General features: G+C 39.7%; 1 protein-coding gene and 1 pseudogene across 3 annotated transcripts in view; one reads left to right on the top strand and one right to left on the bottom strand.

Annotated features, from left to right (window-relative positions):
• Positions 1 to 8,208, bottom strand: part of CSTF3 (cleavage stimulation factor subunit 3) — a 68,182-nt gene extending 59,974 nt beyond the window's left edge. For both annotated transcript variants that reach the window (XM_080930994.1, XM_080930995.1), the window contains exon 1: positions 8,035 to 8,208. In XM_080930994.1, coding sequence (XP_080787120.1) covers positions 8,035 to 8,061 — 27 coding nt within the window. In that variant the 5' untranslated portion in view covers positions 8,062 to 8,208. The remainder of the gene's footprint in view (positions 1 to 8,034) is intronic.
• Positions 8,209 to 14,380: 6,172 nt separating this feature from the next.
• On the top strand, positions 14,381 to 14,839 carry LOC308431365 (large ribosomal subunit protein uL23-like; annotated as a pseudogene). The gene has a single exon. The product of its transcript is annotated as a large ribosomal subunit protein uL23-like (transcript).
• Positions 14,840 to 15,294: the final 455 nt, after the last annotated feature.

Raw genomic sequence — 15,294 nt, 5'->3', positions numbered from 1 at the left:
TTGGGATATTGAGACAGGTAGATTTCAGCAAAAGGCCAGCCTGGGCTACATGCATATACACAACTAAAAAGAGAATGGCTTCATCTATATCAAAAATATGGGGAGAAAGGGAGAAGCTGTAGAAATGGCTCAGTGGTTAAGAGCACTTACTGTTTGTTCTTCCGTAAGTTCCAAGTTCAATTCCCAGAACCCATGTCAGGCAGGTCACGACCACCTGAAACTCCAACTTTAGAGGGATCTGATGGCTGTAACATCTGAAAGCACTTGTACTCATATACACAAACACAACGCACATAATTAAAAATAATTTAAAAATAAAGCTTTAAAAATATGAATAATCCAGGCATGGTGGACAAGCCATTATTTAATCCCAGTACTTAGGAAGCAAAGGCAGGTAGATCTCTGTGAGTTCCAGGATAGGATAGACAGGGTGTACTACATCAAGAACCCTTCTCAAAATATATATATTAAGAGGGATAGGATATCATTTTTAAAAAGGGATAGGGACTTAAGAGGATTTAAACCTATGCTTGGATAATAAATTCTTTTCCATGACCAACTGAACAAGCAGAAATGAGCCTCAATTCTCATTTTGAAATAAGTATTTTCCATTATTTAATGTATTAACTATAGTTTAGGGAGAGTTAAGGAGGAAAATCAGTAAAATACTATTCATATGCTTTGCAGTTTTACTAAGCTCTTTATCAAATATACAAGTAAAAGCAATTAATAGCTGGGCATGGTGGTTCAGCTTGTAATCCCAGCACTTCAGAAGCCTGAATTCAAGGCCAGCCAGTTCTATACTGAAACTATCAAAGAGTGTGAGCCAGTAAATAAATTTAAGGTAATAATCCTCCTCCCTAAAATTCTGAGGTTTCAAGCTTCCATTTACTTAAAATCACTTCAGATACATGTTCTCTTTTTTAAGAGATGTTTTAAGCAAAAAATTTCAGTCTATCAACAGAATCAGAGACAGCAATGTGAAAACTGTCACCGACATCTGTATTTTTATGAAGCACTGAAATAATTGACAAAAATGACTCTCAAACTCAACTATGAGAAACAGTATGTGGTATAATATTTTAATCAATGCCACATATCAAATAGGACTCTATAATAATGTTGAAAAATTCCACGTTTGAGTTTAGTGAAACTAAAAAATTCCACGGTTTTAATGCTGGTATTCAAAGTGATGCTGGCTAGTGTAAACAGAGATCTAGCACATATAATAACATAGTACAAAATAACTGGGTTGCTGCCTTAAATACTTAAATATATTTTTAATCAAAATAGATAACAAATACTCATTTTAGTGTAAAAAAACTCAGAAAATGTCGTGGTAGCACACATTTTTAATCCTGTACTCAGGAGGCAGAGGCAGGCCAACCTATGAGTTCCAGGCTGGCCTGGTATACAGGGCAACTCTAAGGACAGCCAGGACTACCAAGAAACACAGTCTTGAAAAACCAAAAATCAGCCTATCAAACAACAAGAAACAAACAAAAAAAAAAGTTAAAAAGTAAGGGGTCGCCAAGCATGGTGCATGATCAGGAGGCAAAAGCATGAGGATCACAAAATGACTTGGTCTATGTAGTGAGTGCCAGGCAATGATGGTATATGCCTTTAATCCCAGCACTTAGAAAGTAGAAACAGATTTTTTTTTTTTTTTTTTTTTTTTTTTTTTTTTGAGTTAAAGGACAGTCTGGTCTACAGAGCTAGTTTCAGGACAGCCAAGTCTACACAAAGAAAACAGGCCTTGTAAAACTAAAATAAACAATAAAAATAAAAATAGGCCACAACAGCATTCTATAATGTTTTTAGAGTAAGTACAAACTTAAGTGAGCATGTTCAATGAATAAAGTATATTACAGGACAGGTGTCACACTTATAATTAGATGCTAACTTGCATCTATGTTCCTTCGCTAATATAAATGAACTGTGTTTCTAAAAAAACCATTCTGTATCTGGTATTACATAGCAATAATCCCTCCAATTTTTCCAAAAACAAAAATCCTATTCAACTTTAAAGCCTTTTTAAAAAATTATTTATTTATATGAGTACACTGTATCTGTCTTCAGATACACCAGAAGAGGGCATCGAATCCCATTATAGATGGTTGTGAGCCATCATGTGATTGCTGGGAATTAAACTCAGGACCTCTGAAAGTCAGTGCTCTCAACCTCTGAGCCATCTCTCCATCCCTTAAAAACTTTTTTAAAAAAATGAGGAAGGTACTGGTTGAAATATTAATCATATTCATTTCATTCCCTAGGGAGAAAATACAAATTAATACAAAGGATTAGGGATGTAGCTCTGTGGAGCAATTCAAGAAAATCACCATTAAGGAAAAAAACTCTTGGGCTAAGGATATAGAGGTCAGTGAGTGGTAAAGCATTTATCTAGTAAGCAAGATGTCCAAGGTTTAATCCCCAATACTAACAAAACACTGAAGAAAGAAATCTAGCTTGGTGTTAGCACAAACCTGTAATCTAACATCCCGGAGACTAAAAATGGAAGTTATCCATGGAAAAATTTGAGCTGAGAACATGCCTATAATCCCAGCAATTGGAAGATGGAGTTTAAGGCCAGCCAGAGCTACCAAAGACCCAGTTAACAAACAAAAGAAGGATAAACACACACACACACACACACACACACACACACACACAAAGCAAAAACTTAACCTTTCGTAATTTGACTCTTTCAAACAAAAGTAGCTAAGCTATTAGTTCACTAGATTAAGTGAAACATTAGAAAAATAGAGTAAAGAATATACACATTGTCATTCTAATTTTACTCAATATTTACAGAATTATCAATCAAATTAAAAATAGCTTAAATAGCTGGGTAAGGTAGCATATACTTGAAATCCCAGTACTCAATGCCTAAGAGTTCCAGGCCAGCCTTGGCTATAAAGACACCCTGTAACTAAATAAATAAAAAAAAGTAAAAACAACAACCAAAAAAAAAAAAAAAGCGAAGGACAGACCTAGCACCATTAGAAACAATTACTGTCAAAGTAGAAGTCTGGTTTTCCTAAAAAATATTAAAATCAAACCAATTTACCTACTCAAAATTGTCTTATACCAAATATCATTTAAAAAAGGAGAAACACAGAAAAGGTTACAATAGAGAAATTTTATTAAACATGTAAAAATAACTGGGTCCAAATAATACATTACCCAACATATTTCATTATCCTGCTTTTTTCCCAATCTTTTCCCCTCACATCCACCCTGACTTTTCCATTACTTGGCAATACTGTTATTTTTAAACAGATTTTAAATACTAACAAAATAAACAAAGTTTCAGATAATACTGTAAAGATTTTTCAACTTTCTCCTCAGTAAGAAATGTACCACATTACATATACTTTTCCTGTTTTCTTTAGCCTCTGCAAAGCTATTTTTCACTAGCAGAAAAACACTGACTCATGACTCCTCAGGTTGAAAAAGACTGGCAGAGGCAGGAGTCCCACTGCAAGTTCCAAATCAGTTTGGTCACTACAATACACGCACAAAACAAAACCAAACAAAAAAAACCAAATAAAACACCAAATCTTGAAAACCCAGATCACAAAACAATGCTTTTTTATCCTTCCTTTCTTTTTTCAGAGAAAGACTTCCCATACAGTTCATACTAGCCCCCACCCCAATCCTCCTTCTTCAGTCTCTTAAATGCTGGGATCACTGGTGTATGTGCCACCTTGCTGTCTCTTAATATTCTTCAGTTCTATTTAGGTTTTCTCACCCATAATTAAGGGTCATAAAAAATGTATTCATTTATGTGCATGAGATGTGTACAGGAGTTCATCCAAGGAGACCAAGAGAGTACTGGATCCCCTGGGGCTGGAGTTACAGGTACTTACTTGTGAGCCTCCTTATGTGAGCACTAAGAACTGAACTCCAGCCCTCTAATTTATAGAGCCCTCTTACCAAGTGAGCCATCCTTCCAGTCATAGGACATTGTTTAAAACACCAAGCACTGTATAGCCAATTCACATTTTAAAACCCATTACACTTTTAAAGTATCATTTAATTACTACTTTAGCTAACGTCAAATAACATAGCAACTGAGATTTACTTCAATGCAAGGAGGGCAGAGGAAGAAGTGGAAAAGAGCAGCTCTATGGATAAATACACTACACATTACTCTATCTTTTTCCATGTAAAACTGGCATGGGATTGGGAGGCTGGAGTATGACTCACTGGCTAAGAGCTCTTGCAAAGGACCCAGGTTCAGTTCCCAACAACGAGATGGTAGCTGACAATTTTAACTCCATTTCTAGGGGAATCAAAAGCCCCTTCAAAGATCCTTGAGTACACATGGTACATACACAAACATGCAAAACACTCAAACACATTTAAAAAAAAGAAAAAAAAAAGCCAGATAGCATATCCCCCTAGCACCCAGGAGGCAGAGGCAGGAGGATGGTAGCAAATTTCAGACAACCTGGTTTACATAAAGGTTTATTCTTGGACAGACAGGGCTATATGGTGACACTCTGTCTCAATAAATAAACTATTTGTTACCCTACAATTAATAATCAACTCCTCAAAATTTGTCAACTGATGGTTATTGATTGAGGACAGCATCAACAGATTACTAATAGGGAACAACAGTGCAGTGAAGGCATCTGGCAATCATCACACCAAGTAAACAAACATCATTGGTAGTGGAAAAATAAGCAAAAAGTGCTACCTTGTTTTTGTTTGATTTGTAGCTAGAATTCCATTTTTTAAATGGGGTTGAAGAGAGGGCTCATCAATTAAAGAGCGAATACTACTCTTCCAGAGGGCCAAATGTGATTCCCAACATCTACACTGGCTTACAACTATCTGTATTCAGCTCCAAGGGGATCAGACTCCATTGGCCTCTATGATCCACAATGGTCTCCTACCCTCTGTCTCAATCTGAGTCCTGGAAATACAGGAATATGCTACCACACATAGCTGAACTTTTGGGCTAGCAAAATGACCCAAGGTAAAGGTGCTTGTAACCAAGCCTTAGTTCAATTTCCAGGAACTACAGAGTGGAAGGAGAAAAACCTACTTTCAAAAGTTATCCTCAGACCTCCACAAGTCCAAGCACACTTGAGCCCTCACATACACACTCACGCTCTCACATACCTCCATTTACAAGATTATTTAATGACTTGTACTATATTCTATCCAAGATATTTAACTTCAAAACTATCAAGATTGAGACTAGACCTAACTATAACTTCTCTGAGAAATAACTATCTTTTCAAACAGACAACATAGGTGAGGAGACGGTATAGTCAAACAGAAAGACTGTTTATGAGATAAGCAAATACATAAATACAGGATTCAGTGTTTTACCTAGATTATATTTTGATGTTTGGTTTTTGTTTTGTCTTGTTTGAGACAAAGTCTCTTATAGCTCAGACTGCCTTTAAACTTACTATGTTGCCAACAATGGCTCCGAACTTCTGATCTTCTGTCCCTTAACTCCTGTATGCTGGTATTATAGATCTTTTGCCACAAAGCCTGGTTTAATAAGTGCTTAGGGTCTACTCCAGGTTGGATTCCAGAGCCTTGTGTGTACTACACAAATACTCTTAACCAACTGAGAAACATCCACAGCCCTATAAATCACATTCTTGAGGCAACTGACAATTCTGAATATGTTAGAAACACATCATCATTGAGCCAGGTGCACTGGAAAGAACCTATGATCCCAGGACTTGGAAGCGAAAAGTTTAAGGTCATTATCAACTACAAGCTGAGCCAGTCCACCCTCAAACTTCTACAAGACCCTATCTTAAAAAATACAGAAGCCAGGGGAGGTTCGATAGGCCTTTAATCCCAGCACTCAGGAAGTAGAGGCAGACAGATCTGGGAGTTGGAGGTCAGCCTGATGGAGTTCCAGAACAGCTGTTACACAATGAAATAAACAACAATCCCACTCCCCACACCCCAAAGAAACAAAAATAAGGTATTACTAGAATTTGAGTGGGTTAACAGCATTAATGTCGTTATATAAGAGAATGTTGAAATAGTTTGGACTGATATATGATATGTCAACTTTCAAATAAATGCGTATGGAGGAAGAAAATATCTCAAGGTTAGAGGTATACATCAATAGTGGAGCTTGTCTAATATGAGCAAGATCCTAGCTTTTAAGTCACAGCACCACCATAGACAAGAATTTGTATGTGTTTGTGTGTAAATAAAATAAACCCTGTAACCACTGTTGAATTTGGTGAAAATCAAAATGGGTGTTCAAGTGTTTTTCCTTCAAATTTTTTGTTGTGAACCGTGCAATAAAATTCAAAGGAGGAATGCCTGTTACAGATGCCAAGGCGAAAAGATTGCAATGAGTTCAAGGGCTGCCTGAGTTACAGAGTATTCCTAAAATAATAAAATAAAATAAAATAAACAAGGCCTAGGTGTGGTGGTGCACCATCTTTACTCCTAGCACTCAACAAGGCAGAGATCAGTGATCTCCATTAATTCGAACCTAGCATGGTCTACAGAGCATAGTAGGTACCATGCCAGCCAGGACTACATGGTGATAACTGTCAAAACAAAGGGATTTGGAGAATGAAGGTTTATAAAGTCTCATCACAGTTTTCAGAGAAGCATTACACATGGAGTTAACAAAGCTTTTAAACTCAGTGGGTTGAATGCTTCCCTGCATGCACAAGGCCCCTGGTTCAATTTCTAGCTGGGGTGGAACAGGATGACCCACAACAGAAACTAAACCCCACACAGTTCTAAAACAGAACTATGGCAGTATTTTTGTCTTTACAAATTTATATAAAACGGTAAATTTCAGACACATCCAATGAAACCTCAGCACCACTCCTTTCTTTTCAGAAAATAAAAATGCCAGCCCAGGAAGAGCAGAGTAAAAGAAACAGTTTTAGTAAAATAATTCAAAGACACTGTATTCGTGGGCACCTTAACAAATAAAATACAAATGCACTGCCAAGACTTCCCCAAGTAATTTGGTTCTAATTTACCTATACTTCATTAGCAATCAGTCCTATTTACCTCACCCATCAAACTCCAACAATTTCTACCTTATAAGGTGGAGTTTTGTAAAAAAAGAAAAAAAAGCGTATTTTGTTGCTATAGCAATGGGAAATGTAGAACTTTGTAGGACCACTTTTAAAACTAAATATACTAGGATCAAGATCAAAACACACAACTTTTATAAAGTCATTTTTGTTTTTTATAATAAAAGGCAAATACTAGCCTACAAAATCAGGATATAAAAGAGCAAAAGAACCCAACATGGAGATGCTCGCCTGTATTCCCAGATAACCCTAGCACTGGAGGCCAAGGAAGCAAGCCTGTCAGAAGGTCCTGCCTGGTCAGGGCTACTCAGTAAAACCCTATCCAAAACAAACAAACAGTAAAAGATCTAATACCTAAAAATCAAATTTGTAAATACTTAGGTATCTTTCATATCTACCATCCAAACAGATGGTGCCTACAGTGACTAAAGCACATTACCGGTTTTCTAATTTACCAAATTCTGCAATGTTTGCGTGATCGTAAAAGCGAAAATAAAGTGTTCCTAGACGAGAGAGAAAGAAAGCGAACCCACAAAATTCCTCCAAAGCTCGGAATAGCCTGCTCTACTTCTGGGCTGCTGCTTTTTAACCTTCGCTCCCTCGGGGACCGAATTTTCCAGATTGGCTTCGTTTTATTTCTGGGGACATCGGACTGGGGAGCAGAAGAGGGAAATGCTGCCAACGCAGATACACGTTAAAATAATTCGGTACTACCGGAACACTAAAATGGTATGAAATTAACCGTCCGGCCGAAGAAACTGCATATGAACAGGGCGAAGCAACGAACGTCTCAGCTATTGTCTAAGTCAAAAACTTCGTATGAACGCCACGGAAAAGCCAAAATCTGGGAGACCTCAGGGCTGTGCCCCCGACCTCCGGGTTCACTGGATCTCCAGGCCCCATCCTTACGCGAACGGGGCTGGAGTGTTCGCACCCTCAGGGCCAGAGAGAGAAGTCGCCACGAGGCCCCACCGCTCCCGTTCCTCACCTGCTCCGCGGCTGCGTCTCCTGACATGGCCTCAGAGGATTACAACGCACACACGGGCCGGCAATGGGAAGCTAGAAAGAAAAACTTTAAACAAAAAACGACCCCACCAAAACCAGTAACGCTACCCCCGGTCCCTCAGAGCCAGAGCCTCCGCAAAAAATCGCCACCGCCCACTCAGATATGAATTAAAATGGCTGCGCCCCAGCCGGCTGAGGGGGTGTGAGGCGCTTCCGTATTCACTTCCGGGACAATGGGCGGGGCGGAGGCTCAACTCCCGGATTACTGGAGCTGCACAAGCGCAGAGCGCTCCCAGGGGGCGGGCTCAGTGCGTAACCCAGCATCACGGCCCGGAACTGACGACACCGCTGTCCAGATTTTTGAGGCCGGCCGGAAAGATCCAGCCTTTGGCCTGGGAGCTCCCGCGCCTCTTGGAATTTAATTACAGAGTCACAGAGCCGGGCTCCTCCCTGTTGAAGCCTGACTGACTGCCAGTCCGCTCAGTACAGGCAAACTGACCATTTTAGGGAACAGCGTTGAGAGTTAGTGAATGCCTCTCGTGTTTAGGGGATAAGGAGTCTAACTAAAGCGTTCTGTACGCTTTCTTTTCTTGGGGATGAGAGAAACAAATCAAGTCCGTATTAACTTTTGCTGTCACCGTTCATTACTAGACCCGGGATTTTAGTTTGCGTCTTATCTGCAAAATTGTGGTGATAATAAGGAACAAATGTTGCTTTGCACCCAGGCTTCTCACTTCACTGGAGTAACCTGGGCAATTTGCATTCTCTGCGTCTGTTTCCTTGCCTGAAGTTAAGGATAATGACAAGAGCTGAGATTTAACTAAAAAGCAAACGCTCTTGTTTGGCTTAAGAGTAAATAAAAGGCGGAGCGGTGGTGGCGCAAGCCTTTAATCACAGTAGAGGCTGGGGTCTCTATGAGTTGGAGGCCTGTAAAGGTCCGGGACAACAAGGGCCTATGAACTTTCTATTTTACTTTCCCCCTTTAAGCAAACAGACGCATGAATCAAGAGTCACTGCAACATTTGATAATGGAGGTCTGAATATTTTAGAAGTCTTCCACAATGGGATGTCCTTTTTTTTTTTTTTTTTTTTTTTTTTTTAATTGTTGCTGATGTAATTGACTTAAAAAAAAAATCCACAATGAGCCAGGATGGTTCAAAGAATGGAGGTGCTTACGGCGATGGCCTAAAAGCCTGACTTTGATCCTGGCACCCAGCTAGTTGACAGGATAGAACCCACTCCAGAAAATTGTTCTTTGACCTCAACACATGTTCTATGGCATGTAAACTCTCCTGCAGTCACAAAAGCATAGACACACAAGATAAATATATAATTCTAAAGGTATCCACAAAATTAAGCCAAAAAGCGCAGAATATAAAATAGCTTATGTGTGTATACATGTGTACATATGTGTGTGTATTCATCAAAACATTTGAAGAGGTTACTATTAATGCCACACATTCGAGGAGAAAAACCACCAACCCAAATCATGACCAAGTTATTAAAGCGAGCCTTTTTTTTTTTTTTTTAATTCATGCACACAGGCTGTCTCTAAGGGCTGGGTCTGAGCCTTGGATGTGGGGAAGATACACACTTTTATAGTCCAGAAGTAGAGGGTTGACAAATGGAGAATTTCTTGGGCAAAAAGGAGAGGCTACAGAAGCAGAATATAAGCATAGCAAGCTGGTCATAACCCGAAACAAAGCCATGCTTGCAAGATGGTCATAACAAGGCAGTCATAACAAGGTGGCCATAGCAACAGGTGATGACAATACACTTTTGAAACCAAGGTGTGGCTGCAAAGTGATCAGAACAACCCCCTGAAACAAAGGCAAGGTTGCTGTTTCCTGAAATAGACCCGATAGGACCATTAGTAGTTAAGAAGATAGGTGAGGAACAGCCCAATGCTTGAGATTCAATCATAAACAGAGTGTTTTGTCTTCACTATAACACGGCTTTCAAGTAAAAAATGGAACCAGGCTGGTTTATGTTTTCGCTACAAATGATGTTACATGATTTTGGGGGGAGTTTTCCTGTGGTTGTTAGTTTGGTTTGGTTTGGTTTTGGCATTTGTTTTGAGACAGAGTTTCTCTGTGTAGTCCAAGCTGGCCTCAAACTCAAGAGTTTTGTTTTTGTTTTTTTTTTTAACATTTATTATTTGTTGTTGTGTGTTCAAGAGTACATGTATGTACGCATATGCCTCAGCTCAAGAGCAAAAGCCAACCCATGGGAATCTGATCTCTCCTTTCAATATAAATGTCCCTAGGGTGAAACTCAGGTCATTAGGCTTGATGGTGGTCATCTTTGAGTTCTCACTGGCCTTGGTGTTTGTTTTGAGACAAGAGTCTCGTGTAGCTTGAACTCCTCATAGACTAATGGGGCTCTAGTCATACCATTATATTAGATCACAGATGCTCTTGCCAGAGGAGAAGAGCACATCATTCCTTATTTCCTATCACTACCTTCACTGATCTGCTAAACTCGGAGACCTCTCCCCTATAAAGCCACATAAATAAGGAATTCCCTACAGGTGGCTTGCTGGATCCAGATATTTGAGGTTCCTCAATGAAAGTGGTCAGCATTCTTAAAAGACCTGATTACTTGAAATCCATATTTATAGAGAACCTAGAAAGAATATTATTTGAAACAATTCTCAAAGCTGAGGTGGTAGTACAAGCAGAGTTAGCTTCCGGTTGAGCCTGCACCTGGAGCTGACCTGGTGCCACAGTACTCTGTATCCAGACCCCACTGGGAGAGAGGTGGTCTCACAGAAGTGCTGACACACCTGAGAGCACAGAGAAGACCGCCACTGCCTCGCTGAGGAAATTGTCCAGAACCTTCAGGACACAGGAATCGAGAAGCAGGTTGGGACAGGATCCTTCAGGTTTCTGTCTGTGCCCTGTGCTGACTCTATGCCACAGCTCTCTGTACCCAGGCCCTGCTGGAAGAGAGCTGGTCCCCCAGCAGTGCTGACACACAGGCTTATGGGAGGGTCAAGCCACTGTCAAAATCAGCAAGACCAGCTAACACCAGAGATAAGCAGATGGTGAGGCAAGTCCAAGAACCTACGCAACAGAAACCAAGACCACTTGGCTTCATCAGAACCCAGTTTCCCACCATAGCAAGTCCTGGATACCACAACACAGCAGAAAAGCAAGATTCTGATCTAAAGTCACAACTCATGGTGATGTTAGAGGACTTTAAGAAGGCCATAAATAACTCCCTTAAAGAAATACAGGACAACATAGGAAAACAGGTAGAAGCCCTTAAAGAAAAAACACAAAAACAGGTAAATGAATTAAACAAAAAGATCCAGGATCTAAAAATGGAAATAGAAACAATAAAAAAAGGACAAAAGGAGATGACCCTAGAGATAGAAACCTAGGAGTAAGATCAGGATTCATAGACACAAGCATCACCAACAGAATACAAGAATAGAAGAGAGAATCTCAGGGGCAGATGATAACCATAGAAAACACTGACACAAAAGTCAAAGGAAATGAAAAAAATCAAAAAGCTTCTAACCCAAAACATACAGGAAATCCAGGACACAATGAGAAGATCAAACCTGAGGATATTAGGCATAGAAGAAAGCAAAGATTTTCAACTTAAAGGACCAATAAATATTGTGCTGGCTAGTTTTGTGTCAACTTGACACAAGCTGGAGTTATCACAGAGAAGGGAGCCTCAGTTGAGGAAATGCCTCCATTAGCTCCAGCTGTAAGGCATTTGCTCAACTAGTGATCAAGGCAGGAAGAGCTGAGCCCATTGTGGATGTTGCCATTTCTGGACTGGTAGACCTGGGTTCTATAAGAAGCAGGCTGAGCAAGCCAGTAAGTAACATCCCTCCATGGTCTCTGCATCAGCTTCTGCTTTCTGACTTGCTTGAGTTCAGTCCTGACTTCCAGAACAGCATGTTCTGGGGAGGACTGTGGAAGGACTTTGGAACTTTGAGTTAGAAGAGCCATTGGGATATTAAGAGTTCTGTGAGATGTTCAGTAGGAGCTTGGAAGATAATGTTGAGAACAGTGCAGAAGATGGAGGCCTGGCTTGTGAAATTCCAGAGGGAAGATTAAAGACTCTTATCAGGGCTGTTGCTATTTTGATTGTGAAGATTCTGTGGTTTTAGTTAGCTGGGGCTGAAGAATCAGCTGTGATTAACAAGATACCAGAACTACTAAAGCAAAACCTTTGCATTGCTGGGACTATTGATGCTGGTCAGCTGGAGCTAAGAAATTATTGGTGATTAACAAGAGACCAGCATCATTGAGGTGAAATCTTCAGGGAACTGTTTTCTGAGAGCACAAAGAGGTTGTGTTCCAGAGATAGCCAAGGTTGTACCTCATGCTGTGGCTGGACTTGGTAATGTGTAAGCATCACCCAGGTGGTACTGGTTTTGAAAGCATGAAGGGGTCATGAAGAGCAGGTGAGGCTAGGCACTGTGAGAGGTCATGGAAGGTCATTGGTGAAGGTGCAGCCTCAGTTGCAATTAGTACCCCAGGACTGACAGTAGTGTTTTGGGGATGCCAGTACCATGAGATGACCACCAAGAACAGCAGTGGCAGTGGAGAAAAGGCAGATGGAACCTAGAAAACAAGGTGTGTGCTACAAAGGGCAGAGCTGGAGAAGTGACACAAGCCCCTGGAAGAGCCCAGAAGTTTGTAAGTGGATTCCCAGACATTGGATGGTTAGAAATTGCTTTTACTTTTGATTGTGACTGTCCCCTTCTTGAAGGAAGAAGTGAAGCCCACAGTTAAGAAACTATAAATTGTAAAAAAAACTGATTTTTAAAAGAGACTGGATATTTTAAAGGTATTGCAATTTTAATATGTAAGAATTTGTACAGACTGTGGAACTCTTAAGGTTATTTAGATCTTGGGGATGAATCAGAATGTAAGTGTTGAGGCTTATTAGTGTTGTGTTTGTGTGTCAAGTTGACAAGGGGTCAATTGTACTGGTTGGTTTTGTGTCAACTCCACACAAGCTGGAGTTATCACAGAGAAAGAAGCCTCAGTTGAGGAAATGTCTCCATGAGATCTAGATGTAAGGCATTTTCTCAATTAGTGATCAAGGGGGGATGGGCTAGCCCATTGTGGGTGGTGCCACCCCTGGGTTGGTAGACCTGGGTTCTATAAAAAAGCAGGCTGAGCAAGCCAGGGGAAGCAAGCTAGTAAGCAACATCCTTTCATGGCCTCTGCATCAGCTACTGCTTCCTGAGCTGCTTGAGTTCCAGTCCTGACTTCCTCTGGTGATGAACAGTAATGTGGAAGTGTAAACTGAATAAACCCTTTCCTCCCCAACTTGCTTCTTGGTCCTGATGTTTGTGCAGGAATAGAAACCCTGACTAAGACAAATATTTTCAACAAAATTATAGAAGAAAACTTTTGTAACCTAAAGAAAGATGAACATACACACATGAACATACAACATATGCACATGAACATACAAGAAGCCTACAGAACTCCAAATAGATTGGACCAGAAAATAAATTTCTCCTGTCACATAATAGTCAAAATACCAAATGCATAAAACAAAGAAATAATATTAAAAGCAGTAATGGAAAAGGGTCTAGTAACCTGTAAAGGGAGATCTATCATAATCATACCAGACTTTTCAACAGAGAATATGAAAGCTAGAAGATCCTGGGTAGATGTCATACAGATCCAAAGAGAACACAAATGCCAGATCAGATGACTATATCCAGCAAAACTTTCAATTAACATAGATGGAGAAACCAAGATATTCCATGACAAAACCAAACTTATACAATATCTTTCCACAAATCCAGCCCTACAAAGAACAATAAGTGGAAAACTCCAACACAAGGAGAGAAACTACACCCTAAAAAAAGCAAGAAAGTAATCTTCTTTCAACTAATTCAAAAGAAGACAGCCACACAAACATGATTCCATCTTTTATAACAAAAATAACCAGAAACAATAATCACTATTTCTTAGTATCTCTTAACATCAATGGACTCAATTCCCCAATAAAAAGACATAGACTAATGAACTGGATTTGCAAGGAGGTCCCAACATTTTGCTGCATACAGGAAACACACTTCAGTGACAAAGATACTACCCCAGAGTAAAAGGCTGGAAAATAATTTTCCAACTGAATGGTCCCAAACAACAAGCTGGATTAGTCATTCTAATATCAAATAAAATCACCTTTCAACCAAAAGTTATATAAAAAAAAAAAAGATAGGGAAGGACCTTTCATAATCATCAAGGAAAAAAATTCACCAAGATGAAATCTCAATTTTGAATATCTATGCTCTAAATGCAAGGGCACCTACATTTATAAAAGAAACCTTGCTTTTCGCCAAGATGGTGCTGGAAATGAAGAAGTAAGCTCCTGCCCCCCTCAAAGCCAAAGCAAAGGCCTTGAAAGCTAAGAAGGCAGTGCTGAAAGGCGTCCACAATCACAAAAAGAAGATCCAAACATCACCCACTTTTCAGCGGCCCAAGGCTTTGTGGTTCGGGAGGCAGCCAAAATATCCTTGAAAGAGTGCACCCAGGAGAAACAAGCTTAACCACTATGCTATCATCAAATTCCCACTGACCACTAAGTCAGCCATGAAAAAAATAGAGGAAAACACTTTTGTGGTCATTGAGAATGTCAAAGCCAATAAGTACCAGATCAAACAGGCCGTGAAGAAACTCTATGACATGGATATGGCCAAAGTCAATACCCTGATAAGGCCTGATGGAGAGAAGAAGGCATATGTTCACTTGGCTCCAGATTATGATGCTCTAGATGTTGCCAACAAGATTGGGATCATCTAAACTGAGTCCAGATGGCTAATTCTAAATATACACATTTTTTCATCATAAAAAAAGAAACCTTACTATAGTTCAAAGCACACATTGCACCTCACACAACAATAGTGGGAGACTTTAACACTGTACTCTCATCAATGAACAGATCTTAGAAACAGAAACTAAACATTTGACAAAATTCAACACCCCTTCATGTTAAAAGTCTTAAAAAGACCAGGAATCCAAGGCCCATACCTAAACACAGTAAAAGCAAGATACAGCAAACCAGTAGCCAACATCAAACTAAATGGAGAGAAACTTGAAGCAATCTCACTAAAATCAGGGACTAGACAAGGATAACCACTCTCTTCCTACCTATTCAGTATAGTAATCTAAGCACTATCTAGAGCAATTAGACAACAAAGGAGGTCAAATGGATACAAATTGAAAAGAAAAATATCACTACTTGCAAATGATATGAT

The sequence above is a fragment of the Micromys minutus genome (assembly GCF_963924665.1).
Source record: "Micromys minutus genome assembly, chromosome: 17".
NCBI classification, from domain to species: Eukaryota; Metazoa; Chordata; class Mammalia; order Rodentia; family Muridae; genus Micromys; species Micromys minutus.
The sequence above is the reverse complement of the archived record's forward strand: the minus strand, read 5'-3'. Positions and strand labels throughout refer to the sequence as shown.